Source organism: Chaetodon trifascialis, chromosome 12 (assembly GCF_039877785.1).
Source record: "Chaetodon trifascialis isolate fChaTrf1 chromosome 12, fChaTrf1.hap1, whole genome shotgun sequence".
In the NCBI taxonomy this organism is placed as follows: domain Eukaryota; kingdom Metazoa; phylum Chordata; class Actinopteri; order Chaetodontiformes; family Chaetodontidae; genus Chaetodon; species Chaetodon trifascialis.
Genome location: NC_092067.1, coordinates 10,863,524 through 10,883,799, shown reverse-complemented (window position 1 = coordinate 10,883,799; position 20,276 = coordinate 10,863,524). Strand labels below are relative to the sequence as shown.

The following is a 20,276-nucleotide window of genomic DNA, read 5'->3' as shown; positions in this document are numbered from 1 at the left end:
AGGGGACCCTCGGCTTTATTAGCATCTAAGGGGCACATTTAGCAGTGAACCTACATGTAGACACCGACAAATTTACACACCGATGTGACTCATGCCATCCTCAGCCTGAGGCACTCCACCTACATCCACTGATCTGTGCCGTAGTGTGTAAACATGACTGTGTGTGCATGTGTGTCTCAAATTTTTTTTTCTCTATCAGACTTATTGGATTTGCAGCCTTACAGATTGAGATATAAGGTGTGCACCACTTGATAAGGACTGCTGATTAACTGTTATCAGCTCAGGAAGAAATAACCGAATTTATAATAAATGGGATCATAGCTTGTTTTCAGTTAGTTTTACAGTGTGTTTAGGACTTTTATAAATAACTATATATAAATATAAAGCAATATAATGTAACATTGGATGGTAGATTGGAAGATCTGCAGTTATCCATATAGTAATATTTTTACTCTAAGCCAAAATGTGCTTCAGTACTTTAGCCGTAAAACACAAGTACATAGTCTATGGCAGCACAGTAGCCAGTAAGTTACTGTGCAATCTTCCATAGCTGCTGCAGTGTGCAGCTCATGCTCCTGTTTGTCCAGCAGGTGGTGTAAAAGTGACAATCAACAGTCCCAGTCAGTCTAAACGGTACTGCTGAAAACCACATAAATAATAATTATTTATGATGGTGATAAGTTAATGAGAATAAAAAATACAAGTACCTAAATCGCGTGATTAAAACAAATTCACATTTTTTCATGGTGGTGGAGGGGTTTGTTCGTCAATTTGTTTATTTTGTTTGTGGGATTTATTTATTTTTTATCGGGGATTTGTTTGTTTGTTTGTTTGTTTGTTTGTTTGTTTGTTTGTTTGTTTGTTTGTTTGTTTGTTTGTTTGTTATATTCTCTATATGAACTCCTTATGGGAGTGAATAGTCATTTCTTGGTATTTGCAACAATAATACATGAACTCCGGGATGCAAAAATAAAAGTGCATAGCCAACATTATATATAGGAGTCTGTATAAATGTATGTGTGAAACTGAGAACAACAAATAGAATTAAAGTCAAATAAATAAATACTAACGCGCTAAAGTTTAAGACATAAAAAAAAAAATTCTGATCATGCGTGAATCAATAACGAGTTCCGTGATTGAGTAACGTTACATCAGCGGACGATACCAACTTTCAGCGCAGCCGCGGGGGAGTCTGACCGGACAGCACAGCGGTTCACCACCCGACAAGTCAACCATGACTCGTACAGTCAGTGCATTGCAGCACGTTTATTGTAGTCTTAACTTTTAAAACCGCACACGTTTACACATGCCATATTTGTGAGGACGCTTAAAACCGAGCAGGTTATTTCCACCCCCCGTCTGTGCAGGCTCCGCCTGGACGTGTTTTCTGTTTGGATAATGTACAGTAGAATCAGATGAGCACTTCCGCTTTGGCTACAGCCGTGCGGTCACAGCGGGAGGATGAACGACCAGAAATGTAGCACTTTAATTGAGAAAGCAAGAGGACGGACCAGCATTATACAGTGTATCTATGTAGTGGGCTTCATGGTGAGTAGTTGACTGAGAGTGCACGGTGCTGTTTTCAGCACACTGAGTGAACTTTTGGCTCATTCTTTCATCATTTAAAGGTATGACGAAAGTAATGCATGTCATAATTCAAAGATAAGGGATGTGCTTCATGTTTAAACTATACGTATGACCATGGTATCTTCAGGGTATTTGCAGGTGATTAGGAAAAATGAAATTCTTACGTTTGGTCTTATTAAAACGTGTTTAATGTATCTCTGATGTCTGCAGACGCACATTTCTCTCCTGTAATAGCGAATGTATTAAAAGACAGTTTTGACTGGAGAGCGTAGGGACAGTATGTATTCGGTGTAACTTAAAATGTATTTAAAAGATATTAGTATAAGGTCAGTATAACCCAGAGGATCATAGGCACACCTTGCGCCGTTGTGGTGTTTCGGAAAATGTTTTCTTTTTAAAGGAAGCTCATATGTGTCTGCAAGCACATCAAGAATACTTTCAGGCCACTCAAAATCTAAACTAATCACTGTTATCTATACATACATTTGATGTGTCTGAGTTTTTGTCCTACTAAATGTAGCAGGCAGGCAGCAGCTAAATACAGGAGATGTTACAGAACATGGCAGGTTGTTTTGACACTTGTGAGTGTATCAGTTGTCACCTATTCAAAGTGTTGCTGTCAGTAAAATATGCTGCAAAGGGGATTGTTGCCTTCCTGAGTTTAAGTACATGTTGTTCTGAGAGCTGCACAATGCAAAGAAGTAACTATACATTTCAGCCTGCAAAGCTGATAAATGATGATCTAATTAAGACGAGCAGGCTCCTGTCAGTGCTTTGGCGCAGACAGAAACTGCTCGGCACAGTAATGTAATCTGAAAGTTAAGCAATTAGTGTAATGAGCAGTTGTGGTACACTGTATGAAATGCTGCGTGACTTCAATCTTCAAGTTTGGCTGCTCAGCCATGCAGAGAAATAGAGTTCTGCTTCAGCCGCCTCAATGCTCTGTGTTGAATACAGGACTCAGGCTTTACAGTATATGTTTGATCCATGTGTCTCCTTCTGTTCAGAGGTGATAAAATCCTGATAATGATAACAGCTGGATGACTCTGGGCTCATTCCTGACCCTCATTCTTCCTCCTTCACTTCCTTGGTTTTTGTTAGGACTTGTTTGGGGTGAGCATGATCATCCCGCTGCTCAGCCATCATGTCAAAGCGCTCGGAGCGAGTCCCACTGTGGCTGGGATTGTAGGTAAGTCAGCACAAAGTAATCGCGTTAAGGTACAGCACAGCAGATGTACTCCAGCAAGCTGACAAGCTCTGAAAAGTCTGAGAACCACACGACTGACCAAATGATTATCTGCTGGCCAGAGCTGACACAAACAGAGAGGCAAATAATAAAGTTTTATGAAGTTTTTTTGAAGATGAATGATTGTCGTAGGCCACACAACTGCAAACAGGTCATTTGGATAAAAAAACACCACACATTGTCATTATGTTTCCAACAGTAAATATTAGTTCATGAATCAGTCTAATACAGAAACGCTGTAAGTGGCACTAAGTAGAGTCTGTGTGTTTTCATCATTTGCTTGTGTTTTGCCTGCCTGTCTATTTTGTTGAGTCACACTGATGACCTCTCAGGGCCACCGTAGTTTTGGACTGATGGTTGGATCAAACAAGCAACTTGAATATGTTAACTTGACCTCCAGAAAATTATTTGCATTTTGTACCATTTTCTGTCATTGTACATTGTAAATGATGAAGGATCAGTAGGAAAATGACAGAAAGAAACTGATTATAGAAAATAATAGTAAATGTAATATTGAAAACGAATGTGCCTTCAAGCTTTAGTAACGTTTCACTCACTGTACGATGTGTATGTATGTGTACTGTTGCAGGATCTACATATGGGATCTTACAGCTCTTCTCAAGCACAATAGTTGTAAGTATTGACTTTGTTTCTCTCTGAAAGAAAAAAAACCTGGAACTCTTTCTCTGACTCTAACTTCTATTCAGCCTTTCCTGGTTGACAAGGCATGCTCACAGTTAGTGGTCAAAATGACCACATTCCATCTCAACTCTGGTATTTCACGAAGACAATAAACACTGTCTGTTTTAGGTTGGTTGTGGTCACACAATACACTCAGTCTCTGCACATTAGCACGCATGAGCTCATCCTAGTTAGCCGCAGATATCACTCTTATCACTTGGTTTTACTCTTTAGCGCACTCTGACTGGACACTGAGGATATGCTTTATCAATGGTTTTTTCTCAGTGCTTTCTTAAAGTGACTGGACTTGCCTTTGGTTCAGGCTTCTTCAGTCCTAACTGACTGGTGTGGAGTCCCTTTATCAGTGAACTCACCTTTTAAGGGTCAAGTGAAAAATCTAAGTCTTGATGATTAAAGCCACGTTCACACTGTTATGAACTGACTAAAAAATGTGCAGTACTCTACATTAAGCCTGGCATTTCTAACAAGATTCTCAGCTTTCCGCACCTCTTTCCCGCCGCCCAGAGCTCCTGAAATTGGTTTAATTCTCAGGGGTCATGCGACAAATTAAACAGATAAGGAGTCATCTGTTGGTTCCTGCGTGCAGACCGGCTGAATCCTGATAAATGTAGGGATACGTGAACAGCTGGGTCTCTGTGATGATCCCACCAGGCTACATCGAGAACACAGCAAACTCAATTGGTCCTTATTTCATTATTTCATCAGGTGTGTGAGTGTGTGAGACACAGAGAGAGAGATAGGGTGAGAATCTAATAAAGGCTTGTGTAGTTCCTCATTCTTTTTCTCTGTTTGTCTCCGTTTGTTGGGATTTGCCATTAATCCTAAAATTGGCCTCAACTCCACCTACCCAGATGTTTCATAGGATTGTACAAATATCCGTATTCTCTTCTTCTAAAGATCTTTCAGAGCAGTGGTTCTTGAACTGGGATTAAGGGACATCTAGGGGTCCTTGAGGTGGTTGAGGAGTAATTGATTTTCACTGTAATCCACAAGTGATCCATCCAGAACTAACACAATGACAGAATGTGTGACTGTTTTGGTCATAGGTTTCATACACTTAAAACATCGAAAAGCAAAATTCTTATCAGATGGGGGACCATGGTCTAATCTGTGTCTGTTCAGTGGTCCTTGGTTTGAAAACTGCTGTGTTAGAGATTGGAAAATTTGGTTGGGTTTCTGGTTGTGGTTGTGCGTCACTCCCTGTGTGTGATTGGCAGGGCAGCTGGAGTGACGTGGTGGGACGGCGGTACGCTCTACTGACCTGTCTGCTGCTGAGTGCTCTCGGCTACGGCCTGCTCGGGATGTCCACCAGCATCGCTTTGTTTGTCCTGGCACGGATACCTGTGGGTAAGTCCTAGACTGCAGCTCTTTTTCAGAAAAGACATTTTGACACGTGAGAGCGGGAGCAGCACAGGTGTAACGCTTTTCCAAGCTCGAAGATATGAAAACTGTGGTGCTATGTCTCCTGCTACTGAATTGGGAGTACTAACTCAGACCCAAATTTCAGAACAGTTCAGTTTATTTTGTTGATGTTTCAAAAATGCAGGGAGCTATTTTATTTATTTATTTATTAATTTGAGTGAGTTTTAAGAAATGTTGCTGGAAGGCCCCTGCACTTTTTGTTTTAAAAATAATTCAACTTAAAGGCATTTCAATGAAGATTTTGTGTTTGTGTTATTTTACAAAAAGTTAAGGTCTTTTTTTTCAGTGTACACAAAACAAACAAACAGTATACTGTATTCATTCTTATCCCAGGTGTGTTACTCTAAATTTTGACACCAAACCACCAAACAAATATCCGTTCTAAATATTGGCTATCGGTTTCACTTGATTGGGCTGCATGCTGGCGCAGCAGGTAGTGCGCGTGCCTCACAGATTCCCGGGTCAGGCCTTTCTGTGTGAAGTTTGCATGTTCTTCCTGTGCATGCGTGGGTTCTCTCCGGGCACTCCGGCTTCCTCCCACAGACTAAAAACATGCTCATTAGGTTGATTGGTGACTCTAAATTACCCCTAGGTGTGAGTGTGAGTGTGAATGGTGTGTGTGTGTGCCCTGTGATCGGCTGGCGACCGGTCCAGGGTGTACCCCGCCTCTCGCCCGTTGACAGCCGAGATAGGCTCCGGCCCCCCCGCGACCCCGAAAGGGATAAGCGGCATAGAAAATGGATGGATGGATGGTTTCACTTGATTATTAATGATCGGTATCGGCCCTGAAAAATCAATATTGGTCGATCTCTAGTGGAGATTTCTGAAACGCCGGTTATGTGTTTAAATAGGGTTAAACAGCGTTTTAGGTTCCGAAACGTCACAACATGCGACGGCGTATTTATCCGGGTTCATGTAAACAACAGTGTTTTTGAAAACGATGTTGTGTGCACAATGTTATTTTTGAAAACGGAGGGGCCAAAATATCCGTTTTCCAAAATACCCTGCTACGTGTAAATGTAGGCTGAGTCTTTCCAGGATGCCCCTTTCATCCCCAATCATGATACTATCACCTGTTGCCAGTTCACCTGTTTACCTGTGGAATGTTCAAACAGGTGTTTTTGGAGCATTCCTCATCTTTCCCAGTCTTTAGTTGCTCCTGTCCCAACTTGTTTGAAACATGTTGCTGCATCAAATTCAGAATAAGCAGATATTTACAAAAATTAAGTTGATGAGGTGAAACATTAAATATATTGTCTTGTGCTGTTTTCAATTGTGTGTCAAAAGGATGAGCAAATGATCACATTCTGTTTTACTTAAGATTTGCTCAATGTCCCAACTTTTTTGGAATCAGGCTTGCAGTTTGAGCTACTTTTTCTATTTAGCTTCAGTTAAACAGACTGGGTTTCCCTGCATAGCAGTGCTGTCGTCTAACTTCTTCCTCTGTGAATTAATTGGTAGCTTGCGAAGCTATGCTTTCAAAGTAGCTTCCCAACACTGCTTAGACCTTAAACCTTTACTACAAGTCTTTCTCCTGGTTCAAAGTTACGTACTATGCTGGTAAATAGGCACCTGATTAATTTTTGCTTTGGGGTTAAAGTCTTGTTCCAAATAGCAAAACATTCATAATTTGCATAAAACCGCCACCTTTATGTTAAAGACCAGTCAGCTTCCAACTCTCACTGTGCACTGACTGTTCTCTGTCTCAGGGCTGTTCAAGCACTCCCTGTCCATCTGCAGAGCCCTGCTGTCTGACCTGGTGTCTGAGTCAGAGCGCCCTCTGGTGATGGGACACTTCAATGCAGCCTCCAGTGTCGGCTTCATCCTGGGTCCTGTGGTGGGTGGCTACCTCACAGAGCATGAAGGTGGCTTTTATACCTCCTCCTTTACCTGTGCAGCTATCTTCCTTATTAATGCAGGTGGGTAGAACGTGGAGAGAAGCAACTGATTTGAAAGAGCTTGTGTTTGAAACGTTTATCTAACAATATGTGTGTATCATTCCAGGGCTGGTGTGGATGTTACCTTGGAGCGAGGTGCTTATTCACCGTTATGACACTAACTCCAGCCACAGCACAAGTAAAGGTCACCATGAGAACTGCAGTAAGTCGGTTCACAATGGCTCTCATGCAAACAGTCACCAGCCAGTGTTGGCAGCAGAGACTGATCCCCGCTCCAGAGCTCCAGTCAGGCACCGAGGGGGTCTCAGGTGGAGGGAGGTGTCTCTGCTGCAGCCTGCCTGGAGACAGCTGTCCTCTGTGGGCTCCAAGATCCACATGGTGGCTTCCTCTGACATGTGGGACCTGTTCCTGGTGCGTCTCCTGATGGCCATAGCTATCATGCTTTATTACAGTAACTTCTCTCTGGCAATGGAGGAGCGTTTCTCACTTAAACCGAAGGTGACGGGTTATCTGATCAGTTACAGCAGCACATTGGGGGCCCTGGCTGGGTTCTTGGTAGGGCCGGTCACTCAACTGTATGGGAACAACATGCCTGCTCTGCTGCTTCACTCCACAGTTCTCACCTGTTCACTCATCTTACTGTATGCCGCCGCACCCAGTGTGTGGCAGGTGCTGCTCACCTCCACCTTCTTTGCCATTTCCACCACTATTGGACGGACATGCATCACAGACCTGGAGCTGCAGAGAGGAGGGGTCCAGGCCAGTGGGACTCTGATCGGAGCCGGACAGTCAGTCACAGCCATTGGCCGAGTCCTGGCCCCTCTCCTGTCCGGTCTGGCCCAAGAGTTCAGCCCATGTGGTCCCCCAAGTCTGGGAGTGGTCCTAGCTCTTGCAGCAGTAGGTTTACTGCTCACCAGGATCCCCAAATGGGACAGGAGACGGATGACAAAAATCGCCAAACTCTGAGTAACTGGATGAATTTAAAATTATGAAAACCAATGCAAATCTACCACACAGAGAAGTGCTCTTATTTGTTGGCCGGCTGTGACGATGAACAGCAGACTTGTGGTGGGAGCGATGTTTCCTGCTCAAATGACATGTCTGTAGATGCGTCGCAGGGTCAAAATGGTTCGTCAACACCAGCACTGCTGTCCTTCTCTCAGGCAGAGCAGCTTCAAAACTCAAGCGCAGCATTGAGATGAAGTCAGGGTGGAGAAGTTAAACCCACTTCCCCCCAGTTTGATGAGACAGAAACATATGGGCCTTTGTTGTGGCTCACACTACTTTGGACAGCTTGACCAGAAACAATGCACACTTTTTTTATTTTTATTGTAACTGTCTAACCACTACAAAGTCCAAAGTCCCAGGTGTTACTGTCAGCCTGTTGATGATACACTGCGAGTCAAAATGACCTCAACTGCTTGACCAAAATACAAGACAAAGGTGATCCTCCTTTCACATCCAAGGCAGTAATGATTCGTTCAAAAATGAGCTGAATGTACCGTTGCTGTGAGGAAATCATGCTGCATGAGTGTAGAAAGTAGATCACACTGTTAAAGAAATAGTAATAATTAATAACATGTTTTACCTCAGTGCCAGTTGTTTGTCTTAATGCACTGCATCAGGAATGGTTCTTACGGTGGAATGTCAGCAAATGTTTGCTCTAGTTTTTAATTCTTCAATTTTACCGTTAGGGGTTTCTTAATTTATCTTAGGCTATGTTTAAATGGTGATTTAAAGAAAAGCATGTTTGAGTTTCAGATGTATACTGCACACCACTGTTGTTAAAAACCCAAATGTTAAGAAGGAAAATGGCATAATGTAAATAAGTGAGTGAATCCATGAAGTACATGGCAGTCATGCCAAAAAGTCACACAGAATAAACAGCATTTGTTTGTGAGTCTGTGGTGCTCTGAGTTGTGTATGAAACACTGAAATCAGTCTTGCTGTTTGGACGGTGCATTCCACTCATGCATATTGTACAGACTTCCCACCTTCTCTTCCTTCATGAGTGGTGCCTTCAGTGTCGTGCCGTGTCGGAAAATTACATTGTATCTATGGATCATATGTATTGTATCTATCAAGAATGCTTGATAACAACTTTCAGCAACATTCAAAATTTATTACAAAAAGAGACAATGAAGTGGGTCCAGATTTATGAGGTACATCAGTGTAACAGACAGTGCTTTGTGCTGCACAGCAATAGTTCATGTTAAACTAATGGCCTCTATACAAAACCTGTATCATCAGTGATACAACTGTTATACACAATAGGCAATAAAATACAAAAAAGTACAATATTTACATGTTAAGACTAAGAAATAATTACTCAAAACAGCTTCAAATACATTGTCTTTAAACATTTAAAAAAAATCCTACAGGAAGATGAAAGGTAATTAAAATCACATTGATGTGAATGGTTGAAATAACTACAGATCGGCAGCTGTTGTCAGCTCATATGTTTCCTTCACTGTAGTGCACTGAGCCTCGGATGACTCCTCTGACTTCAATGTATTACTGTCCATTTTGGCTCATTGTGGAGGGTGGCTCACCTCTACTAAAGGAAAAGTATAAATACGCAGTTTTATGTAGAGACCCAGTCTGTGGCAGTCCAGCTGCTCTCTGAAAGCCCAGAGACACTTTTACATCTTCCTCGGGTTCCACTGAGGCCGTCTGAGCAGAGGGTTTTGTGTTGTGTTGTCTCTGGGTTCAGCAGCCCAGGCTGGAGATGGAGACGAAGGCTGCTGTTCCTCCTCTTCTGCTTCATAATGCCCATTTCTAAAGTTGTCAGCCGAGCCACTGTCACTGTCGGCAGAGGCGTGGAGGCGAGGAGCAGGGATGTGGGAATCACTGGAGGAGGACTCCGTTCTGGACATGCCACGCCCTGTCCGGCCTCTCTGCTCCACTGTGTTTTCATCCAGCATGTCAACAGAGGGCGCCTCTTTCAGGGTGTCCAGCCTGCGTAGAGGCATCATGGCTCTGGAGGAGGAGCGTGCAGGCTGGCGGAACCGAGGGCGACCGGAGGGGAAGGCCACCTCTGACATTGTTTCCTGATCGTCTGGGACACATGAAGAAAATGGTAAAATTGTAAAGAACTCATCAGGTGAATTGATGCCATCACACCACATCACATTTAATACAACTGTCTGTAAATAATACTGGAACGGTTGCTGATGAATGAGGAAATAAATTTGGACACAGAGTTCAACGTTTAAACCTCACTGACCTGCATCACAAACTTATGTCATGCAGCCATCATATACTGTGGCTTCAGTGAAAGGGCTGTCAGATACAGTCAGAAGTTTAACCTACCTATAGGCAAATAAAGGGGGTTGTTAAGAGCAGTTTAAGAAGCCTACCTGTGAAGCTCAGCCTCCCGGGAGGAAATGTTGAGTCCAGACTTTTCCCAGCAGGAAGCGAGAAGTACTTTTGAGATCGAGGTACCACCTGAAAAGAACATGGGAGTGAAACAGCAGAACAATGGAAGAAAAAGAGTGATGAGCAAGGGCTGGGATAAAGACAGTGGACCTCATGTTTGACTACTACTACTTTGACTAAAAGGCTGAAAATATACACAGCAAGATTAACATAGTAGCCGAAGTAAACACAGCTACAGTCAGAGTTTCCCTGCTTACCGATGTCTGAAAGCTGCCGGGTCGGAGGCTTCGACGGATGCTGGCATGGCGTCTGATTAGTATCTCTTTCGTTTGGCTGTCATTGGGAAGGGCGTGCTTACTTGTGTATGCCACCGTCTGGGTACAAAAAAAAAAAAAAAGGTTTAAGATACAAACACACACACACACACAATATCACACAGACTTAGACCACTAGTGGACGCTTTCAGCTCACAGATTCCACCATTTTGGACGTGTCTCTATGTAATAAAGTCAGCCTACAGGTGGCCACAGTGGTTCAGCCTTTAATGTCCTCAGACTGTGTAGATGACAATGGCTTAGAAAAGTAGACCATTAAGATGCTTTGAGGGGAGACAGCATTCTTTCAAGCTCAGATTACTCAACCAAAACTGGCCACACCTGTTTGAGCTACAAGGGTCGGTGTCTCTGTTTGGAGTTGCCACACTAACCTCCTCCATGCAGCGTCCTCATCACTGTCAACATAGCTCTCCCTGTCCTGCAGCTATTAGTCAGAATAAACATAAACGCCTTTAAACACTAAAGGTTGCCATTGTTGTGAAGAGAAATGTCTCGTGACAGCAATATGCTCTTATCTGTTTCACAAGAGGTCGGCGTGATCAGTGAATGCAACAGTTTCATATTCTCTCATGTACATGTCAAATAAATAAAAACAAATGAGGCAACCCTGTTAAATGCAACAATTCTAATATTATATGAGTTTAAAAAGGGAACATGTGACCAGTCTGGCGAATAAAGAGCTCAGCATGCCAAAGAAAACCCCAAAACACCAGACAGTACACCTTCTATGGTTTGTGTGGGAGACAGAACTGGAAATATGTGAAATGTGAGACAATAAAAGAGGGACTATTAAGATATATTAAGATATTAAGAGAACAGAAGCATATGATCCCTGTTTGTCTACACATCAAAGCGTTTCTGTGCGCTTTCTGAAAGGGTGATGTCACTCATGGAAAAATACTGCCAGCTGCAGTCTGTGGTCATGCAAAACAGCTCTGAGTTTCAGTGCTTGGAGGAATCACATTGTGTGTGAGTAAGGCATCACTAAAGATCTGGTCAATCTCTAGTTTACAAGGAAACTGGGGTGAAAATGATGTCCCAGGATTTCAGGTGAAAGAATGTGACGCTCGTCTTTTCAAGCGAGGGACATATCACAACTACTGTTCGGGAAAGGAGATGCTTCATTTTAGAAGTTGGAAAAAGTTTAGCGAAGTAGAGGAGACTGTGTTGTTGATGATCCACTAATGCCAAAAAGCATTCAGATTTCACACCTGTGAGCCGGTGAAAGTTTTACTCAGTTGTACAGTAATCCTCGAATACTGTCCATGTTTGCTGCAGTGGTACATGTTGCAACAGTTAAAAAGTACAAACACAATAAATGCGAAACATGCGGAAGTATTAGCAGCAAAATGTACTTTACTGCTAACTATCAAAAGGAAAAGTCCTTGTTCTACAGAACTGGACCGTGACTGATGTTATATATGGTATTGTAAGATTTTTGACTTAAGACTTAAATAACCGTTAAATATAAATATTATTTAAATGAAACCATGTGAGAAGTTTAGAGGGGAAATGTGACAAGGGACCTCAAGTGGTCAAGAAAACCACTCTAACAATTCATTGGATACTAGAAGCTGTATCAGATATATGGAGTAAAAGATGGAGAAAAGAACATAATATTTCCCTCTGAAATGTGGTGACGCTGAGGTATCAAATAGGATAAAATGGACATACTCAAGTAAAGAACAATTACCTCAAAACTGCACTGAAATATGGGACTTGAATAGAGCTGCTTAATTATTTTCCCTCTCTGTGATGCCTAATAAGAAAGCCTGGTGTGCACAGCTGTTATCCTGACAGATAACTCAATATCTCACCCGCTGTCTGATCTTATACATGTTCTTGGACAGGATGTTGTGCATGTTCTTGAGGTCAGAGGCCAGGAACTTCTTCTTCGGTTTAGCAGAACCTTTCTTTTCCTCACTGAAACACAAATAAAAACAGAAATAAATTAGTTTCTCCATCTCTTTGTTCTGAGCACACAGTAAGGAGGTGACAGTGAGAGAAACAGGATGAAGGTGTCATACTAGAGAGAGACGATGGACGGCGCAGCACTGATGTCTCCAGACACTGTGTCCAGGATCTCCATGGCGTTCTGCAGTTCTAGCTTCTTATATAGGGCCACGATGCTGGACTCGGCCCGGTTGTCTCGGATCAGGATCCTCCGCAGGATTCGGTTGTTGAACTTCATAAACCTGCCAAGAGGCATTAAATGGATTAGTTTGGGTGAGGCAGGTATCTATGAGAGCCCTGCTGCATTGACATGCTATGGCCTGTAAATACAGCACAGTGCAGTCAGGAAATATCAGGACAGGGACACATTATCTGGTTGTGTTGACTCTGTACTTCAGGAAATTGGATTTGAATTGGCACAATATTGTCGTTTGAAACAATCATAGTTAAAGCATAAAGTAGGTGCTATTCTATATTTTTCTTATTGCCAACAAAATCCCCTGAACAGACTAAAACAACAATGTGTTTCGTAATAAAGGAACACGTCAGCCAGTGCAGCACTTTGGCTCACTGATGTGTTTTTAATAGTGTAAACAACAATGGAGCTCAATGGCACATAGAAATCAACTATATCAGGCTTTGGCTACACAAACAATACTTGTACTTTCAGTCTGGTCTTCAGGAATGAAACACATGACCATATGACTCCTAGGCTACGTGTAATTTTAGTACTATTGTTCTGCTGAAATGTGAATAACAGCAAACACCCTTAAAATTCAAAGTCAGTTAACCCCACGGTCACTGTTCCACTGTATATGCAATGTGCAAGAGTAGAAAACCGAATCACTGTGCAAACACTTTCTGACAGCTCTGAACGTTAGTCAATTTCACAGCGTGTTTTGACTTGTTAAATCAAACTTAAAATCTGCATTCTGAGACTTGAGGAACCCGTCTCACAAGACAAACATGAAGAGTGTGTCAGCAAAGCCATGAGGAAGAGAAGGAACACTGGAGAGGAGTTATGGGATAATGGAAGAAGTGACAGCAGAGGAGGTTAAACCAGGAAACTGTAAACATTCCCCTATAAAAATAAAAAAAAATGGCATATGGTACTAAACCTATGCAAAGAATATGAAGCATACAGTTGCAGCAGGAAACTATGCACCAAAACACAAAACTTATAATAAAATCCAAAAATGTAACACGAATACTTAAATTAAAACGCTATGCTATGAGGAACTAAGTAAACTGGTGATGGCAGAAGCTGAACACGACTCCAGAGAGTCTCATTGGCTGTCAACATTCCCACACAGTGCCAGGGTGAACAATAGCATTGTCAAACAAAACCACAAAGAGGGAAACTGAGCGCAGGTGAACTAAGACTGCATCTCTCACCCAGTTTCACTGCAGAGTCTTTCACTTTAAACTCAACAGCATGAAGCACTTAAAGATGAAGCCAGTGATGTGTACATTTTGCAGATGACTAAAAATACAGCACAGTACAGTCAGCTAGCTTTTTTGTTAAACAGACAGGATGCGAGAGAAAGTTCTTACTTGTCCTTCCAGTAGAAATGGCTCCACTGTCCACAAAGGTCCTCTATGCCAGCTATGGTGTGCTCCATGAGCTGAGAGCAAAGTGACACCTGTTAACACTGTGTGCAAAAACATACTGTACGACACATTTACAACAGCCACGATGTGGGGCTTACCCTGCAGTGAATCTCTCCATTGATGGTGCCAAGATTGCGGTTGGTCCTGCGGACGTTGATGTACTCGATCAAAGGTCGGATACTGATGCCCTGTGGACAAGAGACAGAATTTAGATCTATCACACTGAGTCAGAAGGACAAATGATTCACAGAAAATTCACAGAAAAAATGGTGGAAAATGTTTGGAATATAACCACACAGACACTCGCTTACCTGAAGAAAGACAGTGAAGAGGATGATAGCAATTGTGGCAGTGACGAAGAGCTTCTTACGGCCGATGTTGTCGGGGAGTGTGAAAACCAGTGCGAACGAAATTGCACCTCGCAGACCACCGTAGGCCAGACCAAACTGATCTTTCAAGTTAAATGGGATGGTGCGGAAAGGGTTAATGATCTGGGTCAGCACCAAGACACCTGGGAAGAAAGGGTAGAAGAATGTCGTGATGTTGGCTTTCAGCAAGTTTAAAGCTGAATAGTAAAATCAAATCATATCTTTATATCAACAATGAATCCAGTGACTGCGTTTGACATGAAAGGAGTTGTTCGCAGTGATGAACCCACAGAGAACTTTCACCTGACTCTGCAGTTCCTCTCAGCTCCACCGAGCATTGCAGCATTTTTCAGACCATTGTTCTGGTTTTAATGACCCAAAACTTAACTGCTTCTTGTCGACCTTGTTTCCAGCCACAGCAGGCAGCTATTTTTAGCCACCACGATTTGATAAACTCACTGTACACGACCTGCCCAGAGCTGAACAACAGACAGGCAGAAGACTATCACAGCATTAGCCACTAAATTTAGCCGTGTTAGCTAGTATTTAACCTCAGACCACATCCTGCATCACTGGTGGATACGCCCCAGTGTGCTCTGTTGCACCTGTAACCACACCCAACAATGATGTCATGGGGTCCTGGAGTACACTTGTACATCACTGCAGCAAAGTGAGACATTAAGCCACTAGAGGTCAGCAAAAATGCGATATTCAAGGTGGTTGAGTCTCTCTTTAAAGTTTAATTCAGTGTTTTGGTCTTTTAGCAGACTCAGCTCACAGCTAAGGAGAGTGAAAGGTGCTCCATGGAGTTTTCTTGTAAACAAACTGAAGTAATGCTTACATTCAGTGTTACAAACCAAAATGCATCGTGTGTACCCTTAAAGTCTGTCACACCAGATTAATGTACTTTTCCCCTCAGAAGACATTTGCAATGCTGATTTTCAATATTTTTAATCTTGCACTGTCTACATCAATGTTTGCTTGCTAGCAGTCGTCTTCCTCCTTTCCTTTGTTGGTACTTTATTACTATGTTACTGCCATCAACTGTTGATTGACAGCATGAAACCAAAGGAGGAATGTGAATCACACCACTTATGTGCATGTGCATCCTCCAGTGTGTGCACAAAGAAATCAGGGACCACATGGGCACCTTTAATCTTAAAACAGAGACCAACAGTTGCCAAGTCAAACAAACCTTGACCTCCAACATGACACAGACACCCCCGCTCTCTCCTTACCTAGACCTCTCCAAACAAAAGCAAACAGCAGCGTGAACAGGATGTAGCCCCAGTTCCACTCGTGTTCCGTTGTTATGGTGACGACCCCCAGGAAAAAGAAGATGAGGGTCTCAGAGATGGAGCCAAGCATCTTGACCACGTGGCGGATGGTTGTGCAGGAACGCTGGGAAACATTTTCCTCCACGTAGTACTTCATGGTGAGTGCGCAGGTCACAATGCTGCAGAGAAACATAAAGCACGGCTGGGTTTTTTTTTGCTGTATTCTCGCAACATTGAAACTGTCCACCATTAAGATATTTGAACCTGGAAAAACATCTACTCACGCCATGATGGACGAGATGGCGAAGAGCTCGGCCACCAGATAGGCCAGGTAGCTGTACATGAATATGAAGAGTGGCTCGATTTCTCGGACCTTGGAGGTGAATCTTGTGGTGAAGGCGGCCACGAAGCCAAACAGGATGCCAAAGCCCATCCCACCTAGCCCGACCACGAAGAACCTCGCCACCCCGAGGAAAACATCCACCGGCTCCACAACCGGCATCTCCGCCACAAAGTTGAACATGTTGTACAGCACCTGAAAACATGCACACACACACACACACACACACACACACACACACACACACACACACACACACACACGTTGAAACACTCATGCAGCCCACACGTCCCTGTCAGAGGTCATGGGTGGTGTCAGGGGCTGTGGCCTCTAACGACATAGCTGCAGATAACAGTGATTTATTGAAATATTTACTCGGCACTGTTTGCAATTTGATAATGTCATTTCACCAGGCACACTGAGTGACTCACAGTAAGTGAGCGTTTAACTTTGTTCCTTTTCCTCCTGGTCTTGTTGCTCTCACAGTGAAAGAGGGAAACTTTTTTTCCTTCAGTTTTGCTATTGGTTTTAAACCCATCAAGGTTTTAGGAGCTCAGAGACAATGGCTCAGTCACAGTTTCAGAGACAGTTTAAATTGGGTTCTCTAATTTGGATCAAGGTCTTGACATTTACTAGCAAATGGCTACTATACAGACTGTCTCACAGGACTTTCCAAATTCCCAGCCTGTCCGAAGCACTCAACCCCAAGACAATTTGTTTCTACTAAGAGATCAAGTCAACACATCAAAAACACATTGATTTCTTTAAAGGCTAAATGATTTCTGAACACTGTTGTTTTATTTTGGTGGACTATTTTCAGCCACACGTTTTGTGCACCAGCGAGTACTTACAGCAGCAGGATGGTGTACAGTATGTGGGATTCATTCACAGGTCAGCCAGAGCAACAGTGCAGCTCACTCATGTCTTTAATAGTTTTTGGACATCAATGATGCTCTATGGTTAAGCAGAATAAGCTAGAACAGGCTTTGGCTACATGGACAATAGTCAATTCATTGTGGGTTTTGATTTTTCATGGCATTTGTTGTTAGTGAGAAAAACACTGGTTAAGAAGCCTTTGAATGATCAGAGACAAGCTGGTTCTTCTTAGCAAGCATTAAAAGCGGATCTGTGTTTAGAGTAAGGCGATAACAGTTCCCTGTTTAAAATTTGCATATCGAGGATACAGAGGCGAACCTTGGTAACTGAACTACTGACTGCATTGCTCATCGGAAGTATTTGCACTTTTGGCAAATATTGCAGCGTGTTTGATGGGTGCAATCCTGCAACACAAAGCTCTCCGTGCAGACAACGCCTGAGCTTTCCCAGTCTCCTGAGTAAATGTTTGTCTTCACTTTTCAGCTCCGCTACTGTGTACTAAACAAAAGGGTCAGCACACCAAAGGTAAGAGCATGTTAATGTAGGTGGGTAAGGGAGAATGTGTGTTTGAGCACAATAAAAAGAGGGCGAGGGGGGAAATTTGAGCATGAGCTCGCTTCAATCAAGCTTCAGAAGATGATGTGTGTGTGTGTGTGTGTGTGTGTGTGTGTGTGTGTGTGTGTGTGTGTGTGTGTGTGTGTGCGTGCGTGTGTTGACTCCTCCCATACAACCAAATACAACAGTGACCTCATAAACTGGTTTGGCAGCATCCAAGTATCAAGCTTCGGCTCAGGACTGTTTTATGTCTCTGACAACATTCCCTCACTTCCATTTTGGAGCATTTTATGTCTTCTGCCAGCGCACAGACGTTTCCCTCCCACACATGATGTTCTCATGCACAGATACTAACGCAGAAAAGAGAGTGAACAAGTGGAACAGTATCTGAAGAAACCTGAGCGGAGCCTTTAGAGAAAGAACAGAAAAGCGTCAGAAAAGACAATACTGGTTCTGCCATTTCATGTTATACCAGTTTTGAAATTAAAGGCCCCAAACTGGGCCTTAAAGGTGGGTGGGGTTACAATAGTCTCCACAGTGAAATATATGTGTGTGATTCTGGTGTGTAGAGCAAAACACAGCATTCAGGCTTAAATTCTGTTGGTCTGTGATGCTAGATGCAATAATTTCCTTGTCAAATTTTATTTTCTTTCTCCTCATGCAAACATCTATGGGCACGCTGGGCCCCTGTTTGCACCCTCGAGGTATATTTGGTGACTGAAGCACACTCTATTATCCCTAACTATGCCACAAAACATTTAGAACAGCAACACATGTTTTCAAAGCAAGCAGAAGCCCAGAGGTATTCAAAGCAGGCCAACATGTTGCAGCAAGTCTCAGCTTTGTGTCATGGACGCCTCAAAGCCTCAACAAATGTCTAAGAATCCCACTAAACTGCACAAATTCAACACAGGCATTGTCTTAGCCCACTCACCACAGTGACAGCATCGTTGAAGAGGCATTCTCCAAACACCACGATGTAGAGCTGCTCGTTGACAGACACATCCTCAAACACGCTCAGCACGGCCACGGGGTCCACGGCCGAGATGATGGTGGCAAACAGCAGGTTCTCCTGGAGGTTGATGTCCTGCACACCAAACACCTCAATCTGGCATATTGCAAACAGAGACATGCCAATGCCGATGCTATTCCACAGCGTCCCCACCACTGCAAACCACAACACCTGCGAACACAGCGAGGAAAACTAATTTGATTACATGAAAACAAGAAGTTGAATCTGGTTCGGGAAGCTGCGGCTGGTTTGTAACAGACCGTGCCGATGTTCTCAAAGAAAGGCCTGGTGGGCATGAAGTAGCCTGAGTCCAGGACGATGGGGGGCAGCATGTAGAGGAAGAAGACATTGCTGGTGAGCACAGCCGGGGGCTCCTCATGGACAGAGTGCATGATGCCACCCACAATCAGACCAATGCTGATCAGAAGGCAGGACTCTGGCACCCAGATGGTGATCTTGTGGTACACATGGAAACCTGAGGAAGGAGATGTGAGTTTAGTTGAAAAACAGAAACAGGAGCTTTGAACATATGCTACTGTTACTCACCAATCTTTGCGAATGAAGCCAGCAGCACCCACAGAGTGATCTCAAATGGTATCTGTATTCTTGGATAATCCATTGTAAACACTGGTAAATTTGCCTTATCCGCGTCTGGAAAGGCCTGGGGGCCATTATCGGGCTTAACTGGGGGCAAGATCGTGACACCTGCGGTTGGTTTGGATGGGATTTCTCCTCTGGCGCCATTCAGAAGACTTAAAAATGTGAAAACAACAAGTAAAGCTCCTGTTCGTCTGGCAATGCGTAAATCCATGGTGCACAAAAAGCACAGCCCCCACAGGGTAATCCAAATCGATGTAGATATCAATCACTCCATCCAACGGCACAGCCGAACAGACAGAAGTCGGTTGAAGTGAGAACAAACTCAGCTTCTCCTCTCAAAGTTGACCAGTTTAATTTCCCCGCATGCTGCCGCTCCACCGTCTTCTCTGAACTCTTCAATGGTGATGAGTTTACTTAAGTTATCTTCAGAGCTCACGGTCGTATGTACCGACGAAGTCTCCTACACACTGCGGGACAACGCACCTGTGCTTTACCTGCGGCGCGTCCACGAGTTCCGATGCAGGCTGGGCGCGGCCCCGAGCGCTGCTCTAATTGGCTGTCACCTGGAGGAGATAAAAAGGGTGGGCCCCTGTGTTTTTCATGCGGGCCATTCACGCTTTAAGTTTCGGTGACACCACTTTTCGACACAAGTGCCAACTTTCACTCGTAATACACCGAGTTTCTATGATTTATCCAAAGTGTTTTATGAAAGGCTGATTGGAGTAGTGCGACTGTCACAGAGCAAATAACTGTGAAAAATGAACCAAAAATGAACATTTTTCAGGAATCTGGCTCATATTAAAAACTCCTTCCTTTAAAGATGAAATCTTAAGCCGGTTTACCCCTCAAATTAAATACCACGACACTCTAAAAAATGAGGTTTACAGCATCATTGGACAGCTTGTTAATTTTGTAAATCTCTGAGTCTGTTTTCAATTTGAAACTCTATTTCCACCACATGTTAGTAATGACTAAATCTGATTTGACTGACAATGAGTGATTTTTATTTTTGTCACTTCTTACTAATTTGGACATGAAGATTATTGCGTGTGGAGGGGGGCTGAATCTTGTATTTTATTTCATACAGAGACCCTCCCAAGTATTATTAATATTTCT

At 43.2% G+C, this 20,276-nt stretch overlaps 3 protein-coding genes across 3 annotated transcripts in view; 1 reads left to right on the top strand and 2 right to left on the bottom strand.

Moving 5' to 3' along the window:
- coa5 (cytochrome C oxidase assembly factor 5) overlaps window positions 1–20,276 on the bottom strand; it is a 220,527-nt gene that overhangs the window by 173,744 nt on the left and 26,507 nt on the right. The window lies entirely within an intron of this gene.
- On the top strand, window positions 1,203–8,754 carry mfsd9 (major facilitator superfamily domain containing 9). Its single transcript, XM_070976607.1, has 6 exons — window positions 1,203–1,548; window positions 2,689–2,776; window positions 3,423–3,466; window positions 4,753–4,882; window positions 6,667–6,876; window positions 6,962–8,754. The coding sequence occupies exons 1-6, from the start codon at window positions 1,462–1,464 to the stop codon at window positions 7,819–7,821; spliced, it is 1,419 nt and encodes a 472-aa protein (XP_070832708.1). The 5' UTR covers window positions 1,203–1,461; the 3' UTR covers window positions 7,822–8,754.
- Window positions 9,011–19,616, bottom strand: slc9a2 (solute carrier family 9 member 2). The gene is made up of 13 exons (XM_070976604.1): window positions 19,107–19,616; window positions 18,821–19,035; window positions 18,483–18,731; window positions 16,062–16,312; window positions 15,739–15,956; window positions 14,444–14,643; window positions 14,231–14,320; window positions 14,076–14,146; window positions 12,596–12,763; window positions 12,386–12,491; window positions 10,491–10,607; window positions 10,215–10,302; window positions 9,011–9,913 (listed from the first exon to the last, which is right to left on the bottom strand). The coding sequence occupies exons 1-13, from the start codon at window positions 19,369–19,371 to the stop codon at window positions 9,498–9,500; spliced, it is 2,454 nt and encodes an 817-aa protein (XP_070832705.1). The 5' UTR covers window positions 19,372–19,616; the 3' UTR covers window positions 9,011–9,497.

Bases quoted from the DNA above. Each gene is read 5' to 3' on its own strand.
- mfsd9 (XM_070976607.1), top strand. From the start codon at position 1,462: ATGAACGACCAGAAATGTAGCACTTTAATTGAGAAAGCAAGAGGACGG. The intron at 1,549-2,688 runs GTGAGTAGTTGA...GGTTTTTGTTAG, and splicing joins TCTATGTAGTGGGCTTCATG to GACTTGTTTGGGGTGAGCAT. The intron at 2,777-3,422 runs GTAAGTCAGCAC...GTACTGTTGCAG, and splicing joins CACTGTGGCTGGGATTGTAG to GATCTACATATGGGATCTTA.
- slc9a2 (XM_070976604.1), bottom strand. From the start codon at position 19,371: ATGGATTTACGCATTGCCAGACGAACAGGAGCTTTACTTGTTGTTTTC. The intron at 16,313-18,482 runs GTGAGTGGGCTA...GCATGTTTTCAG, and splicing joins TCAACGATGCTGTCACTGTG to GTGCTGTACAACATGTTCAA. The intron at 15,957-16,061 runs GTGAGTAGATGT...GTTTCTCTGCAG, and splicing joins GCCATCTCGTCCATCATGGC to CATTGTGACCTGCGCACTCA.